General features: G+C 34.2%; 1 protein-coding gene across 1 annotated transcript; it reads left to right on the top strand.

The window, feature by feature from the left end:
• Nucleotides 1-14,057: 14,057 nt before the first annotated feature.
• LOC123667957 (protein FAM136A-like) lies at nucleotides 14,058-18,759 on the top strand. Its single transcript, XM_045601785.1, has 4 exons — nucleotides 14,058-14,253; nucleotides 14,903-15,022; nucleotides 16,617-16,715; nucleotides 18,549-18,759. Exons 1-4 carry the CDS (start codon nucleotides 14,167-14,169, stop codon nucleotides 18,684-18,686), a joined length of 444 nt encoding a protein of 147 aa, XP_045457741.1. The 5' UTR covers nucleotides 14,058-14,166; the 3' UTR covers nucleotides 18,687-18,759.
• The last annotated feature ends 873 nt before the right edge of the window (nucleotides 18,760-19,632 follow it).

Raw genomic sequence — 19,632 nt, 5'->3', positions numbered from 1 at the left:
CCAAAACTCAATTAAACAAATTACAACGCCAACAAAATAAAATAATAAAATTACTTTTTAATTACCACTTCCTAACGCCAACTACCAAAATATATGAAGAAACTAACTTAATGAACATTGAAAATTTGTACAAATATAATATCTGCATTTTTATTCGAAAATATTTTAATAGGAATATCCACACTAATCTTTCGTTTACTAAACAAAACCAAGTTTCCGAGCGCAGCAGTCGGCGCGCTAGTTACCTCACCATACCAAAACATCGCACGTCATACGGCAAAACAATGATAACAGTCAACGGAGCGCGTCTGTATAACAGTATACCCTCACATATAAAAAATGTTGACTCATTTCTTGCATTTAAAAAACAATTGTCTGATTATTTATTAAACAAATACGAAATTTAATTATTATAAAATTGATCTGAATGTATGGGGTGGGACGAAATTCAACAAAATGGTATTTATTTTGTATAAATTTTTAAGTATACCTTCACAATAATAGTGCATGAATGGCAACGACGATGTATACGTAATTACTTAAGTTTATGTTATCACATAAGTGACAATCTGTCTTTGTTGATAATAAAGTTCTTTAAACCTAAACCTAAAATGTTTGTTGGGATGATAAGGAAATCAGGATCTGATGGTGAGATCCCAGAGAAATTTTTTTTTGATCTAGATCGATTTGTGTAAATATAATTTATTTATTTATTTATTTTTTTATTTTATAGGCAATCCGACAGCGTTATGTTACAATAGTATGTTACAATATAATGTACAAATATGGCCAAAATAGGATCACACTGATATATAAAGATATTATATCTTTATAAAATACATAACTAGACACTATATTTTAAAAAAAATAACAGAACGTAATAAAAAGTAAACGGCTATGTTCCATCCCCTCCACTGCAGTTAGAGGTGAGTGTAAGACATGAAAAGATGAATGTGTGTTAGTGTAGCTGTGTGCATATTTTAAATATAAATCGAGGGAAACCCTCGAAAATTCGCATTACTTTTTACTGGGTGTACCGATTTTGATAATTTTTAATTTAATCGAAAGCCAATGTTTATGATGTGGTTACATTTAAATTTCATCGAGATCTGGTTACAACTTTTAGAGTAATCTTTAATAATGCGTTTTGACTTGACTATTTTTTCCTTTACCTACGTTGTATTACTTGTCGATATAATTGAAGTCGGTTTTTCTTCGTGTGCCTGCAAACACAATTTTGTAATAAAAGGTTGTTACTTAAATTCAACTTAAATAGCTAAGTTTTCAACTTAACAAAGTTAATATTTCCTCCGTGGAGCAAAAGTTTTGTTTTATGAAATAGTACAAAACCTTACAATTGCTAGGATAAATTAGGAGTTTGTTTCAAAAATATTTTAATAGCTAAAGTTTTTTTTAAATATACAAATTTGAATGATGTTTGAGTTTCATAAAGCCGATTTTAAAGGACTTTTTAATAAGTTTGTTATTCAAAAAGGATTAACTGTCGAGTTTCTTGTCGTTTCTTCTTCAGAAGTTCCTACTCGGTGGGGTATTTTACGATTCAGCGCCGCGGACCATTTAAATATCGATTAATGTTTCACATCCCTAATACTCATCGACTTGCACCGCGCGGTAGCGGTTCATACTAGGTTTCGTCGCCCCTCGCAAGATGCCGCCCCGGGCCATGATCCTTTTGGCCCCAGGGTACTTTGGTTATCTGGAAAAAACCTCTTTTTAGCTATAATACGACCTAGTTAGTACATGCTATGATATAATGCCGTATATCTTTAATTTACTGTGTGGCTACGGTACCTACTAAAGAATATAGCCACACCCTCTCTTCCCGTGGGTGTCGTATGAGGCGACTAAGGGATAACACAGTTCCGCTACCACCTTGGAACTTAAAAAGCCGACCGGTGGCGGGATAACCATCCAACTGCTGGCTTTGTAATACACAGGCCGAAGACGGGCAGCAGCGTCTTCGGTGCGACAAAGCCAGCCCTGCGGTCACCAACCCGCCTGCCCAGCGTGGTGACTATGGGCAAAACATATGAGTTCACGTTATTTTTGGCGTAAACTTGTGGAGGCCTATGTCCAGCAGTGGACTGTATAGGCTGTAATGATGATCTTTAATTTTGTTACCAGTTTGGTGTGCAGTAAAATATACTATACCTATTATTATTGACCAGCCCTTTGGCACACGACCGCTCTGGTGTAATGGTGCGTGTGCCGTGTCGGCAGCGCCTAAAAACGGTCGCGGGTTTGTTTCCCGCTCGCATTGGATATTTGTGTTTATAAAAATATTTATTTCCGGTCTGGTTTTTTGGCCTCGTGGGTCTCCCCACCGTGCCTTGGAAAGCACGTTAAGCCGTCGGTCCCGGTTGTTATCATGTACACTTGATAGCGATCGTAGGGACTATATCCGCCAACCCGCAGTGGAGCGGCGATGTGAAATAAGCTCTGTTCCTTCTCCAACATGGAGAAAGAGGCATATGCCTGAAGCGAAACCCTTTGGCACAACTTACAGTTATTTCTTCTCTGGGTGTTGTGAGCTCAATTTCCGCCCGAATCTGGATGTAATATGTATGTATTTAAATATGTAGATGTATTAGGGAAAAAATATGTAGCTATACGAGTATAGGCTATCTACGATGGCGTGCTTGGGATAAAACATATTTAGATATTGACTAGCTGACCCGGCAATCGTTGTCTTACCGCTAAACGCTATTAAAAATAGGGGTTGAAGGTAGAAGGTTGAAAATTTAGGGTTGTATGTATTTTTTAATGTCGTATCATAAAAAAATAGAAATTAAAAATTTTGTCTAAAAAATAAAAATAAAAAATTTAGGGGTGGACTACCCCTAACATTTAGGGGGATGAAAAATAGATGTTGGCCGATTCTCATAGATACTGGATAAGCACAAAAAATTTCATCAAAATCGGTGAAGCCGTTTCGGAGGAGTATGGCAACGAAAACTGTGACACGAGAATTTTATTTAGATATTGATTTATTTATTACAATGGCAGTTCCTGTTAAGTTACTCGTACAATTCAGCCTGCAACATCCCACTGCTGGACATAGGGCTTTGTCACCGTGTAGGAGAAGGATCTGTTAAATTAAAGTGTTATAAAATCATAAATCATCAAACAATAAGCCTAGTGAATTAAAATAGAGTACTTAATAATTACAGTTAAAATATTTCTAGTTTCTTATTCTCGTTAATTAGTTTCGTCAGCAAATATAAACACGCGTGTGTATATTAATGAAATCTGATTGAACAATATTATGATTAATTAATTATTTAAATTTATTTTATTGTTTCAAATATAACTACCGCTCTGGTGTAGTGCTGCTATACGCGCCTAAATACAGATGGTTTGCAGGTTCGATTCCCGCTCGGAACTGTTCAAGTATTTCTTTCCGATTCGAATATCTGCCTCGGAGAGCACGTTAAGCTGCCGGGATCATAGTAGGGAATATATCCGCCAACCCGCAGTGGAGTAGCGTGATGGATAAAGATTCCATCCTTCTCCTACATGGAGGAAGAAGTCTATGCCCAGCAGTGGGATTATACAGGGTGAAACGTGATCGTGAATCATGTCTATAAATGTATATCTACTATAAACAGCTAGCTATGGCCTATGCCCCACGGTTCGTTTGTAGAGAATTAACTACACTTCTATACGGTGTGTCAAGATTAATCCTACGCAAGATTATAAGTCAGACCAGGACCAGGGTCTTATTAATTTAAATTACAAAATAAAAAATAAAATAAATATATATTTTTTTTGTATAACTAGGTCGACAACATCGCAAGCGCTTTGCCGACACTCCTAACCCCCGGATCTCTGGTTACTACTCACCAAAGAAACGCAACACTACTTATAGCAGTATTATTTAGCTTAGCTCCAGATTTCAGCAGGATATTCCATGCTGTGCCCATCTTAATAAAGTATTGAAATCTGTTTATTATATTGTCTTTGCCCCGACATAGGATAACATTTTAATAGGAATCATGGATCGTGAGCAGTTTTTATACATTAATATCATAAAGGTGAAAAGTTGGTATAGTCATTTGTAATAATTACAGGAAGAAAATTTTATAAATATGTGTATGTATGTATGTATGTATGTATGTATATGTAATACAACGTAGATAGACGAAAAAAATTAACAAAGACACTAGTCGTTACTACGATATTCGAAGGTTCCCTTCGATTTCTTTGCGATGCCTTCATCAGATCCTGGTTCGCTTATCATGGCATCACCCTAAGGTTATCTTCTTTCTCTTTCTCCTCGCAGAATGCTTCGCAAAATGTAAATACATCATCTAAGTCACAGACATCATCTAGTACCATCACTTCAGCCGATCGCAGTCAACTGCTGGACAAATGCCTCCACAAGTTCATGTCAAAAACGGCGTGAACTCATGTGTTTTGCCCATAGTCACCACTGGGCAGACGGATTGGTGACCGATCATCTAGTACACACTTATCAAAAACACATTTTTCTATAGAATCTCATATCTCAGATAGTCAATCGTCATGTCGCCAGCAAAGAGAACGTGCCCGATAAAAGATCACGATTAAATAAAATCTATATCAACATTTGTAGCAATACACAGTTGTGGTAATAGTAGCGTTAGGATAGAACTCTCTTAGAAAACGGGACACAGTGATGACGTGGAAGATATTTCTGTTTGTGACGCAATTGCTCTTTGTAAAGGTACTGTTTAATTGTTGTTTTGTTACGATAAGATTTTGTTGTTTTTACTGAATTGGTCGTTGTTTGCGTTTGTCAACTTCATGGCAATGTCATAAAATAATTGACGCGACCATTTTTGACAAAAATTGACAATTACTAATGCTTAGTTTGTATTCAATTCGTTATCTGATTAATAAGCTGTGCCCGCGACTTCGTCCGCATGGAATTTAACAAAAAGTTATTATTCAGTTCGCAGAGTTATAAAATAAATTTCTAAAACAAAAGTAGCCTAAGTTACTCCTTATTACATCAGCTATCTGCCAGTGACAGTCCCGTCAAAATCGGTCGAGCCGTTTCAGAAATTAACCGAAACAAACAGACAGACAGACAGAAAAAATTGTAAAAAATGTTATTTTGGTATATGTAACATGTATACATACATATGCATTTAGTAAAAAGCGGTTATTTTAATATTACAAACATAAACTTCCATTTTATTTATTTGTATAGATGGATTTAATGGTATATTTGTGTAATTGTTAATACTATTTCTTAGATTTAAATATTATTCTTGAAACACAGTGCATTGTTAAGTTGTACATTGTTGTTCCTCTGCTTGTCACATAAATTGTATTATTTTACTGTAAATTAATAAAATGGGAAGTACTTGAGAACTTCACGTTGGATGATGATATCATTTTTCAAGATCGTCCATTTGCTGGACAAAACCTTCACTGATACGTAAAAAAGATTAGAACTTAATTCACTTCGCAACTCCTGTGCAAACTTGTGCAGTTTCTTTACCAACTGTAACGATCTTTGTCAGTTACTTATGATAAGTAATCATACAAGTAAACAATATCACCCGAAGTTTTGATAATTAAAGCAACCGCTATTCAAATTGTACATCTACATATATCTACCCTTTTATGATTATATTTGAAAACCGTCTTATTTCTGACTTGTTACTGACATTTCTAACTGGCATCTTAAATCATTTTACGCCACATGGGAGCTACCAGTACGGTCTAATTCAATATGAGATAGATTAAAGTTGTTACTATTGCTCGATGGAATACTAAATTAAATTTCATATCATGTCATCGAAATCTCAAAAGCATTAGTTTAACATGAAATAAATTAAAGTCACGTGCAAATAAATTAACTCAAAATATTTTATTATAGAGTACTATTCACTTCTATATGTTAAAATTTAAGTGCTTATTAAAATGTTTTCACTCCTGCCATTTTTAATTTAGCCTTACATTCTGTATGTATATTATGATCTTTTATAATAAAAAGAATCGGACCTAACTATTACCAGAAGTTACTTTTGCCTTTTTTCTTCAGTTTCAGCTATTGTAACTCATCAGCTTATTAACAATTAAAATTCCTTTACAGGTGATGGCATCTTACGTCCAACCATACCCCGTCAGGCAGTACGTCACAAGAGAGTCTCCACAAATCCCACAGAAGACCTACGTCACAGAACAGAAAACATACCAAAGTTATCCTCCAAACTACCCATACCAGACTTACAAAATAGCCGAACCGGTATCTGTACCTATTGCTCCACCTGCCCCCCTTCCAACCCCACTACCTACCCCTGTCGTTGAAGCTCCAAGTCTCAAACCAGCCGTACCAAATACCAACTCGATAGAATTACCAAAATGTTCTGGCAAAATAGATTCAAATGTTCTCAATAACCTAGCTATAGCTTTACAACTATTAATAGTTAATAACATCATAAACAACCCACCAGATCCCAACAACTTCGTATCACCACTAACTGAATCAATTTTGGAAATGGCGCTCCCGCCAAAACTTAACAATCTTGAAGAATTCCAAATGCCAAATTCTAAGTTTCTGGGATCATCCGGATTTGGAAGCGATGTCATGTCGAAGGCTATGATGGTGAATTCTGCTCCTCCTCGAGCAGGGTTGGGTTTGATGTCACCATATGACGCCATAGCGAATAGCTACCCCATGTCAGAGTCATCGTACATGTCCAAGAGAGACTTCCAGAGTCCCTACGCGGCCATCATGGCAGCCGACAACATCAAAGACCTGTTTTCGATGGATTTCTTATAAAAATGTCAACTAGTCGTTGTTATAAGTATTTATTGTTATTATTTATTTTAAAATAAACCTTTTGTTATAAAAATGTGTTTTATTTTCAATTTCAATTGATTTTTTTTTTTTTATAAATTCAAAATTTACTCATTTAACAAGTTTTGATTCAAAATGTATTTGTCAAAGGCTTTCATTGCATCTAAAGTTTCCACTTCAATTCAATGTGAGTGTTTAATATTCAGTCCGATAGAGGAGCACGTGCTCTAGCTGGACGGTTCTCGAATATTCGGGACGAAGTCTGTAATATGTATGTTGGCTAGATTGCATCTATAAATATTTGGTCAGGAATTTTTCAGCCAACCTGTTCGAGATTTATTTTTTAACATAATATTATTAGATACAAAATAATTTTTATTCATTAAACTGATGCGTGAAGGTCGTTCCTAGTTCGGGTCTTAATATTAGACTATCTGGATCATTGTGAACAATCATTAAAAAGAAATAAATCTTAACTCAAGTAAGCTTCGAAAGCACTTTCAAATCATCATTTTATAAGAAAGTTACATATTGTTTTCTAATGTTTACGCGATGTAACGCGAATTTCACCCATTATAATGAAACAAGTTTTACTGATTTTATCGCGGTTTATTAAGTTCCATATGCCCGACGTTTCGGATACTTCACAGCGACCGTGGTCACGGGAGGACTACATTTAAAAAACTCAATAACCCGCGATAAAATCCAAAAAAGTTGTTTCACCTATTTATATCAATATGAATGTTGCTCGAGAATGGCTCGATCAATTCGGCTAATTTATTTTTTATATGTTCCTTAAGGTCCATTAAAGGTTTAAATACTAAATAATTGTGTTTGCTCGCAAACGAAAAAAAAAACCGACTTCAATTACATCGACAAGTAATACAACGTAGATCGACGAAAAGATAGTCAAGTAACTACGCGTTATCAAAGATTACTCAAAAAGTAGTTATCAGATCTCAATAAAATTTATATGTGACTACATAACAAACATCAGCTTTCGATTAAATTAAAAACTATTAAAATCGGTACACCCAGTAAAAAGTTATTGCGGATTTTCAAGAAGTTCCCTCGATTTCTCTGGGATCCCATCATCAGATCCTAGTTTTCTTATCATGGTACATAACTAAGGAAATCTTCTTTCCAACAAAAAAAGAATTATCAAAACCGGTACATCCAGCAGAAGTTATGCGGTATAATAAAACGTAGGTCGACGAAAAAAGCGTCAAGTAAAAACGCATTATTAGATATAACTCGAAAAGTAGTAGTTAAATCTCAAATAAATTTAAGTGGGACCAAATGACACACACCACCTTTCGATCACAAGAAAATTTGTCGAAATCGCTCCACCCAGTCAGAAGTTCTGAAGTAACATACATTTAAAAAAAATACGGTCGAATTGAGAACCTCCTTCTTTTTTGGAAGTCGGTTAAAAAATCGTCGTTTGAATAAAGTAATATCGGAAGTATGACAGTTTAGTCGTTGTGTAGTTAGTTAATTATTAATAATGACTGATGATAATGTTACAAAACGATAGAGACGAAACAAATATTGCTAAGAAGCCATATCTTCCAAACGAATATTTCACTTTTATCACTTTATGCAACGCAGTAACGAAACATTCCTAATAGTTGTTTGTAACTTATATGTATATATATGTCTACATAGAGCCGTATACATTATCCACATCACACTCGAACATAATGGAGTACAAAATATTTATTTTCATTTTTTGTGCCTTGTTTTGTCAGGTATGTTTCATTTTCTCTTAATATTTCTTTATGACTTATAAAATAAAAAACTGTCCAGCACTTGAACCATCATCATGTTACAATTATGTTATTTATTTAAAAAAAAGTATCTGTTTTTCACTTCATCATTACAGCCTATACAGTCCACTGCTGGACATAGGCCTCCACAAGTTTACGCCAAAAATAACGAGAACTCATGTGTTTTGCCCATAGTCACCACGCTGGGCAGGCGGGTTGGTGACCGCAGTACTGGCTTTGTCGCACCGAAGACGCTGCTGCCCGTCTTCGGCCTGTGTATTTCAAAGCCAGCAGTTGGATGGTTATCCCGCCATCGGTCGGCTTCTTAAGTTCCAAGGTGGTTGTGGAACCTTGTTATCCCTTAGTCGCCTCTTACGACACCCACGGGAAGAGAGGGGGTGGCTAAATTCTTTAGTGCCGTAGCCACACAGCACTTTAGTGCCGTAGCCACACAGCACGTTTTTCACTTACCTATAACTATTAAAATTAGCATCCAAAATTTTTCTTCTTCTTCTTCTTCTTCTTCTAAGATAGTAATCTAAAACGCAACGATCAATTTAATAAAAATAATTGATGTCTTCTCTATTTTATGTGATATGTTCAAAAATATACGCGCTCCCTCCATACTTTGATGGTTATTAAATAAACTACGGAAGATGACATATTTAATACGAGTAATTGTTACGTGTCCTCAAGAGTGGAAGGGAAACGATAATTTTATAAACTAATTAAATTTATATTTAGTGGTAGTGCATTCGATTTCCACCCTGAGTCTGGATTTAATATATATATTTTTAATTTGCTAAAAATATTGAATTATTTAACATTATTTATTTATGTTTATTATCATTCCAGGTACAATCACAAGCGTGTGTGGGACCAGCAGTCACCGCTCCTCTGGTAGCTGGACCGTGTGCTCCACCTGTCGCCTCAGTGGTCCCAACAACGATTGTAGACAACTCCGTCTCAAACGCCTTAGCTAACACCTTGCAGCTACTGATTGTCAGCGACCTTATCCAATCCAAAATATCGAACCCTTGCTCTGCCAATGTACTGAATAGCCCAGTACTTGACAGAGTAGGTCCATTATATTCCCCAGTGGTTGATATCGTCCCGCCATGCGTCACTCCTTTAGAAGTGCTGCCACCTCGTGTCCCTGTAATCGAAGCGATAACTCCTCGCTATGGAGGTATCACGGAAACAATCACACCGTTCTTCGGAGGCTACACTGAAACATTCTACTCAAATCCTTTCGGTATCACAGAAACCAAAATTCCTAATTATTATGGAGGCGTAACGGAGGTGTTTACCCCAGGCTGCCCTAACTTCTACAATGGTTTGACTGAGGTTATATCCCCTAAGCCGTTTATACCTAATTGCTTTGGAGGAGTAACAGAAGTGGTAGCGCCGTTGCCGCCTTTTAATCCAGGTTTTTTTGGAGGGTTCACTGAAGTAATCCCTCCCTTGCCTTATATACCTAACTTCTATGGTGGTCTACCAGAGGTGATTCCTGTCAACCCATTCAATCCTGGTTGCGTGCAGGAGATAATAAAGCCTAATTTCTGTGGTGTAAACGAAATTGTAGCCCCAGTAGGACCGTATTCGCCCGTAGCTGAAGTACTCCTTCCCCCACCCCACTTTAATTTCATGCCAAACAACTGCGTCAACTTGGACCCTTTGCCATTTGAGCCTTGTGGATGCGGATGCAATGGCTTTCCGAAAGGCTTTTATTTTTAAGTATTGAATTATTTCAAATGAGACCAAAATAAAGTGATTATTTTTTTTGTATTAAGTTCGTTTAATTATCCTAAAAGTTCCTAAAATACCTTTAAATTTTAATTTCATACTTTTTTTATGGTACTAGGTCGGCAAACAAGCGTACAACTCACCTGATGGTAAGAGATTACCGTAGCTTATAGACACCTGCAACACCAGAAGCATCGCAAGCGCGTTGCCGACCCAATCCCCAATCCCACCAGGAACTCTGGTCACCTTACTCACCAACAGGAACACAATGCTGCTTGAAAACAGTATTATTTAGCTGTGATCTTCTGTAAGGTCGAGGTACTACCCCATATTTTAAGCAGGAAATTCCTGCTGTGCCCTACCTCAGTTAGACAACTGAATACAAGAATATTAAGAAATTATAGGTCTATACGAACCCTAAAATAACAAGCTATAATTACAATATTTATAATAATTTATGTAACAAATAATATTAATCATATTCGATAAGAATAACCAATCATCATTTACAAATTGGTTTGTAACACGATCATGATGTGTGAAATAATTAATTTCATAAGCATTACGAAAAAAACCGTCAATTTGATTACGTTAATTTTTTTCTTCGTGTATTTATTTGGAATGCTTTTCCGGCTTCCGTTTTGCCAACTAATTATAACTTGGGTATCTTCAAATCAAGAATGAATAGGCATCTTCTAGGCAAGCGCTCACCTACTTCACCTACCATCAGGTGAGATTGCAGTCAAGCGTTAGTCTATATATTAAAAAAAAATTAGGGACTTTTATACAAAATTACTGGCCAGCTACTTCGTAACAAAATCCTAACTTGGTTATTAAATTAAGCTAATAAATCTGAACAACCTTCATGCCTTTTTAGATGTTGGACGTGTAAGCATAACATTTTGGAAAATTCCAGTGATTAAATAAATATATATTTTTTTAATTTTAAACCATAGACTTTTTAATAGCCTTTTTTATAAATTTAGGTTGTGCCATGAAATTATGTATCCAACATTATGAATATGTTCAATTAATGTGTAAATTATAATTTCTTTACCAACCAAATTGCGTGCCAGTTTATCGGCCGTTAAATATATTTAAAAGTGACTTTAATAATCTACAGGTAATAAAAATAAATAATACAATTTAATAATTTATTTATAAGACAATAAATACTTAAATAACAAAATTATACAACATTAATTACTTAGAACACCAAACAAATTTCCTAAAAAAGGATTATTGTTGAGTGCTGCTACATTTGTAGCAGTTATAGATGCGCCTGGATATAAGGGTCCAGGAATTAAATTGGAACCTGCAATTACACCTGGATTAATATTAGACGAAAATAATCCAGCAGGCATATTTGCAGTTAAAGGATTTAGAAAACGTTTTTGAGTGTAAGGTAAACCTGGGGAAGACAGTAGTTCACCCATAATTGGTTTTGCGAATTCATTTGTTAGTTCAGGTATCCCTCTATTTTTAATCAAATTGCAAGCTATCATAAGCTGTAGTGTATTTATGATATTCTTGCAAACGGATGGTGTACAGTCGGTAATAATAGTGGTGGGTGATGGGAGGTATGGTTGTACTACTGGTAGGTGTGGTTGCATCACTGGTAGGTTGGGTGCTTCGATTACAGTTTGCTGAAGTGGTATTGGGTTGACTGTTTCTACCGTTTCTTGTACCGGTCTGTTGTAGACGATGTTCGGTGGTAAGCGGTTCACGCATTGTGAAATAGCAACCTGGAAATTGGAAACGTACAATAATTATTGACAGACAAAACACACTCTAAGATGGTTATCAAGAATTTACACATATTGTGTTACTACTAGTTACATCAGTGATATTAAAACCCTTCTTGAAACAAATAATTTATAGTTTTAATTTTGTGATTTTAAATATTATAAAACATTTAGTTAAATGTGACCTTAATAATAGGTATGCAAAATTGCTGACAGCTGAGTTAAAATAATCGTTACGTTTGCGAAAAGATTTTGATTTTAATTCTGCGCAATATTTGTAATTTCTCATTCCGTATCAACGTTTTAAAAAGTTTAAAAAAATACAGCCATACTAGTTCTATTAAATAATAAGCTATGAACTTTTATTGCATAAGGTATGAGTACTTGTACAAAATAGATTAAATAACTTACTTGAATTTGCGAAATCGCTAAATAGATGATAATTTGTTTCAACATTTCAAAGCTCTCTTGTTTGAACACGTGACGAAGAAGCAGTAACGTACAAATAAGCTGAGAGCTTTTATATTTGTTCTTTTATTATCTTAAATTCGTGTTTTATCTGAGGACGCGGCGATAACGTTTTTTCTCTTTATAATTCTTGTAAATCAGTACCTATCTAAAGATTGTACTTAAGCATTTATCCTAACTGCATTACGTAATATGTTTTGTAGGAATTCAAAAATAAGTCATGTAGAAATAATTAAAACTTTTTATATTATTTTATGAGTTGATATTATCAACTTCATAGCAATAAACTTTATTTATTTATTTACTTTATTTATAACTTTATTGCATAGGCATAGTAAAACACATTCATATAGTAAAAAAAACATAGTAGTTTACAAAATTAAATAAAGAGTACGACTGACGCAAAGGCGGAAAACTTTTAATAAATAAACTAACAAACAAAAGCCTCACAGTGAACGGCCCGGAGTTGAATGTAAATCTTGAATCGTGTGTCGGCAAGCACAACACACACAAGCTCAAACGCTTAGACCAGGATAAATAATATCTGTAGACATGGCCAATTCAAATATTTTGCTTATATAGTGATTGAATCCGCAAACGCTAATGTTTTAGTCAATTGCTTTCGCCACAAACGAGAAATACGATTATTTCTTTAAAATGATATGTACAAAAAAAATCTGTGATTAAAAATATGATTCAAGTTTTATTTAATTAGGAATAGCGGAATTTACGTCTACAAATAAAATTTTCTTGTTTTAATATTATATTTTAAGTGAAAGTATGTTTGTATTTAAAGGAGATGTAGCGATCTATTTTTAAGGCTATATTACGACAGATACAAGGAGGTATATAGTTATAGTAGTAGTGGTCGTTTTAATTTAACTTCATTATACACTAAAATACAAACATATAAAGAAAAGATACAAAAAAGTTACATAAAGGCAATCTTATCGCTACAGCCCGATTTTTTTTTATGACGTGATATTTTTAAATATATTTAAAAGTACTGGTAACACAAACTGGCATTTTTAACAAAGGCCGTGTTCCACAAAGTGTCCGCAACGCCCGCGGTGCCCATTCTATCATTCAACCTAGGGCCCGTGGTCATCGTGAGCGATCGCTCGACGTCATAGATGACGTCACTGTTCGCGACGACACCACCCACCAAATATAGATGGGTCAAAGTTGGCTTTAATCAAAACGTGGCGGGAATTTAAAAAAACAACTGTCATATTAAATTGTGAATGTTATCATCTCTCATTCGATTCTACAAATACGCAACGATAATTTCCCAGCAATTAATGTTGAAATATGTTTTACTCCATTAGAAATCCATTAGAAATATTTACTCAAAACCCCCACAGCTCCATGTTGTCACTATGCCGCCATATTCCGAACACACAGCTGATACCTAACAATTGACAGCGCCCAAATATACGTTCGTGTGTAGTGGAGCGGCAATTTTAGCGGTTGTGGTCGATGGCGTTGTGGGTCTTAGGTGGAATGCGCCCAAATTACCTACTGATTATAGTTGTCAAATGTCAAAGTTTCTGACAAGATTGTTTAGTTGAACTTAAAGCGAATTAATTATTATTGAATACAAAAAATATTATAATCATCAAAAATGGTTGAAGCACAGAAATATAGACTCGAACAGGAGATGACGAATCTTGTGAATGAGTTAGACAGAAGTTATTTGAGAAAAATGCAAGTGAGTTAGGTTATGCCTTATCATGTGTAGCTTATGCAACTTTTAACTTAAAAAAAGAAATTAAATTATGTATGAGAACTATATTAAAACTCCTATCTTTAATTTTAAGCAATTTTTACCTTCGGATCGGATCTATGTTAATAGTAAACTTGAAGACAATTTTTTTATAATAAATATTTAAGTTTTCGGCGAATTAAAAGAGAGGAATAAATAAATGTTACGAAAACAAGTTTTGTTTATTATTTTAATTTGTTTATTACAATGATTCAAAATTCAATGATTCAATGATTTATTTTTAAAAAGTAAGTTTGGAAAAATCATCCGCAAAAAGTAGATGGAGCCATATTCTAGACACGCACAAGTAGAAGAATGCAAATTTAACCAAACATTATAACAGAAGAAAATATCTAAATAAATTTGATTATAGTACATAGGTTATAAAATAAAAATTTGCAAGTTAATCTAGAAGTAATGTCAACAGTTAAGTTCATTATGTAACTGCACTACCTACCAGCTCTCTACATTAGTTTTATGCTTCCCTCTTACTAGGGTTGTCTGGAGTAAAGGCTAAATAGCCATAAGTTGGCCCATATACACAATCTGTAACTATCTTGATACTATGTTTAACTTTAATAAATATATCTTCTAGGGTGACATGCACAGATGTGCAGCCAAGTGTTGCGACGACCCACAGACGTCTTTAGAGAGAGTCCACGGATGTATAGAGAACTGTGCGACATCTCTCAACAATGCCAATAATTATGTTCAGGTAATTATTGTTAACACAGTTAAGTTAATAATACTTTGAAACTATAAATTAAAATATCAATCATTTTCAAAAAGTATTTGCCTAGATTCTAGGCCCTAGAACAACTTAAAGCCACTCAACCAAGCATTTTATTTATGTTTTATCACAAACAAACAGACACAGACACTCTTAATTATCTCTTAGTAATGAAAGTTTTAAAAAACAGATGACCGAGTATGTATGTTATTAGATATTTATTATATTTCTTAGTAGTGATTTTGCATAACAGTTCAATTACCCGTTTTGTTTGCTTGGCACATCCACATTGAACAAATCTTGTAATATACATACTTATATACATTTTCGAACTTTATGCTACTGTATGTACTGTACATGTACTGTACATATATGTAAAATGATATCTCTAAACAAAACAGACGAGTACTGTGTGTCAACCGACTATTAATCACTCATAGTTTATTTACTGACTCTGTCTTATCTTGTCTTCCTTTCAATCTGATTTCGTATTTTTAACCGACTTCCAAAAAAGGAGGAGGTACTCAATTCGACTGTATTTTTTTTTTTTTTTTTTATGTATGTTACATCAGAACTTTTGACCGTGTGGACCGATTTCGACAAATTTTGTTTTAATCGAAAGGTGGTCTGTGCCAATTGGTCCCATTTAAATTTATTTGAGATCTAACAACTACTTTTCGAGTTATATCTAATAATGCGTTTTTACTTGACGCTTTTTTCGTCGACCTACGTTGTATTATACCGCATAACTTTTTACTGGATGTACCGATTTTAATAATTCTTTTTTTGTTGGAAAGGGGATATCCTTAGTTTGGTACCATGATAAGGAAACCAGGATCTGATGATGGAATCCCAGAGAAATTGAGGGAAACTCTCGAAAATTCGCAATAACTTTTTACTGGGTGTACCGATTTTGATAATTTTTAATTTAATCAAAAGCTGGTGTTTATCATATGGTTACATTTAAATTTTATCGAGATCTGATAACTACTTTTTGAGTAATCTTTGATAACGCGTAGTTACTTGACTATTTTTTCGTCGATCTACGTTGTATTACTCTCCGATGTAATTGAAGTCGGTTTTTTTTTCGTTTGCGAGCAAACACAATTATATAATATAAGAACATAGCTTGCTTGTTTTAAAAAATATCTAAAGGCACATTTTTTTGTCACTAAATACCTCATAAATATCATTATCAGCTCCATAAATATATATATTATGTAGTATTTTATTTATGTAGTATATATGTATATATTTATTTGCATATACGTATGTGTATGTATATTGTGTATATATGTATGTGTATATGTATGTATATTTACTTCTTTTAATATCATATTGCTTGTTAACTATATGCCAATTCTTTATCAACTGTTTGTACACTTCCCTACCGCTTCTCTTTTTCTACGCTATGTCCTATATCCAAAGGTTGTGTGGAAGAAATCGCTCTTAGGGATAAGACCGCCTTTGTACATCTTTCTTTGCATGTATCACTTTTTTTGTAAAGTTTCTTTGTGGTGTACAATAAAGAGTATTTATTATTATTATAACATATACTTGAATCAAATGTTGTTTGCAGAAAGAAATCAACCACCTACAAAACAGACTGCAGCGTTGTGTGATGGACTGCAACGATGCAGCTCGGGATAGGTTGGGTCCAGACCCGAGTCAAGAAACTGTAAGTATATCTAAGATTTTATTTTTTTGTGTTACCCACATTAGGAATTCTAAACATTTTTGAATATCATATCAAAAATTGACCGCTCCAGCGGGGTTCGAACCCGCGCCTCCGACATACCGTGTCGGCGCTCTAGCCAATTAAGCTATGGAACGATGCACCCGCTCGAGCGAAATTTTCGATATGATAATTTTTAATTTCGGTTTAAGCGAACCGTGGCGCCGTCTATAGTGAGCTCTTTACAGAAACCCGTAACTATTCAAAGTTTCATATTACAATGAAAATCTTTGACAGGAGACGACACCGTGCTATTTTTAATATCTAAGATTTTATTTTTTTGTGTTACCCACATTAGGAATTCTAAACATTTTTGAATATCATATCAAAAATTGACCGCTCCAGCGGGGTTCGAACCCGCGCCTCCGACATACCGTGTCGGCGCTCTAGCCAATTAAGCTATGGAACGATGCACCCGCTCGAGCGAAATTTTCGATATGATAATTTTTTAATTTCGGTTTAAGCGAACCGTGGCGCCGTCTATAGTGAGCTCTTTACAGAAACCCGTAACTATTCAAAGTTTCATATTACAATGAAAATCTTTGACAGGAGACGACACCGTGCTATTTTTAATATCTAAGATTTTATTTTTTTTGTGTTACCCATTTTCATTGTAATATGAAACTTTGAATAGTTACGGGTTTCTGTAAAGAGCTCACTATAGACGGCGCCACGGTTCGCTTAAACCGAAATTAAAAATTATCATATCGAAAATTTCGCTCGAGCGGGTGCATCGTTCCATAGCTTAATTGGCTAGAGCGCCGACACGGTATGTCGGAGGCGCGGGTTCGAACCCCGCTGGAGCGGTCAATTTTTGATATGATATTCAAAAATGTTTAGAACTGTAAGTATAAATTAGACACGTCATTAAATCTTAAATATTAAAATTCATCAACATGGAAAAGTCAGCATAGAAGAACAGTGGGATGATACATGTTAAATCAATCAATTAACCAAAAGTCATGTCGATGGATAATGGTTATGGTGTTTTACTTTCAGTTTTTTTATTGTTTAGGAGCAAACAATCGTATATTTAACTGACTTCAAAAAAAGGAGGAGGTTCTCAATTCGACTGTATTTTTTTGTTTTTTAAAGTGAAACTTTTTTAAGCGCATGAGCGTAAAATTTTTTATGGATTAAACGTGCGACATTTTGATGAAACAGCAATGCTTTTGTCGCAGAACACTTAATGTTTTTCGACAAAAATGTAGAGTGGTAGAGCTGCCTAGCGTGTACTATAGAAACAACAAAGGTTGCTACATCAATATTAATAGTATTGCATTGAAAAATATATAGATGGCGCTGGAACGGAAATCTAAAGCTTTCGATTTGTATAAATATAAACGAGATTTAAAAATTAGTTTGCCAAAGAAATTTCACTTCTGACACGTGACTTTGTATGCACGCACTTTTTTTTATATGTATGTTGTTACTTCAGAACTTTTTAATGGGTTGACTGATTTCGATGATTCTTTTTTTAATCAAAAGATGTTGCTTAAATTGTGGTCTGACTGAATTTAATTGAGATCTGACAAGTACTTTTCGAGTTATATCTAATATTTTGTATTTACTTGACTACTTTTTCGTCGATCTACGTTGCATTATACCGCATAACTTTTTACTGGCTGTACCGATTTTAATGATTCTTATTTCAATCGATAGCTGATGCTTGTTTTGTGGTCTAATTTAAATTACTTGTCGATGTAATTGTAGTCGGCTTTATTTTCATTTGCGAGCAAACAATTATATACAAACAACAATAACTTTCGTCCACAGATCGACAAGTGCACGATAGACTTCGAGAAATGTGCGGTGAAATGTGTGGACAAGCACATAGGTTTGATTCCCGGTATGATGAAGTCAATGAAAAAAGTTTTAGCGAGCGGCAAACCGCCGCCAGTTAGCAACGAATGAAGTGACATCTGAACGAAATAACAAACTTGTAAACTATTAAGATATTATGTAACAATAAATATGCTTTTACTGTTTTGTTGTATAACTTGTAGAATATAAATAAATTAAAATTGTTAACTTTATTTAAACTTGGCACTTTGAATGTCATTTATATTCTTTACTATAAAAAATATTGGTTATTATTTAGAAACTAAAGTTAATCTAAATTTATTGAACCAATTTTAATAATTATTTTTTTAAACATATTACATCACAATACGACTAAAATTATTGATATAGAAGTAATAAATGTGACTTGCAAGCCACTTGGACTCCTAGCTTTTCACAACTATAATACATCACTAAAATATTTCAAGGTACGAAAGATAATTATAAAATTGAATATGAAAACAGTATCTCATAACAACATGAACAAAAGCAAACTAAGCTCTCATACCGAGTTATGAGAGGCTATGAGTTTTTTTTTTTTTTATATATATATATATATATAGAGTTTATTCACAGGTAGAACATCCTCATTCTCTTACACACGACGCTTAAAATAATATATTTCTATAATTTTATACTATTGTTTTGCTTTTTCGCTAAGAGGAAAAGCAAAGATAGTATTATGAACTCCTATGTTCTTACGTAGTACATTGTGTTCAGTATGAAACACCTCTCTCTCGGCTTCAATCCGGACACGTTTCGTCAAAATGTGATGGACATCTTCTGTTCTTTTGCATCCAAGTATGAGAGTTTTTTCTGCATTTGACCATTTTTTTATGAGGTAAAATAATTGTATGCATTTACAAAAGCCATATTTACTATTAGATTATTTTTAAATAGTACGTTTATTTAACCAATGATGGATTATTGATATATCAATAAAAATGGAAAGTTAGTTTAGTAATCCATAGCTCGCTGGTTCATATCCGGCTCGAAGGACCAAAAAAGTTATTGTACA

This window comes from Melitaea cinxia, chromosome 29, assembly GCF_905220565.1.
Source record: "Melitaea cinxia chromosome 29, ilMelCinx1.1, whole genome shotgun sequence".
Taxonomy (NCBI): Eukaryota; Metazoa; Arthropoda; class Insecta; order Lepidoptera; family Nymphalidae; genus Melitaea; species Melitaea cinxia.
This window is presented reverse-complemented; position numbering and strand designations above follow the sequence as displayed.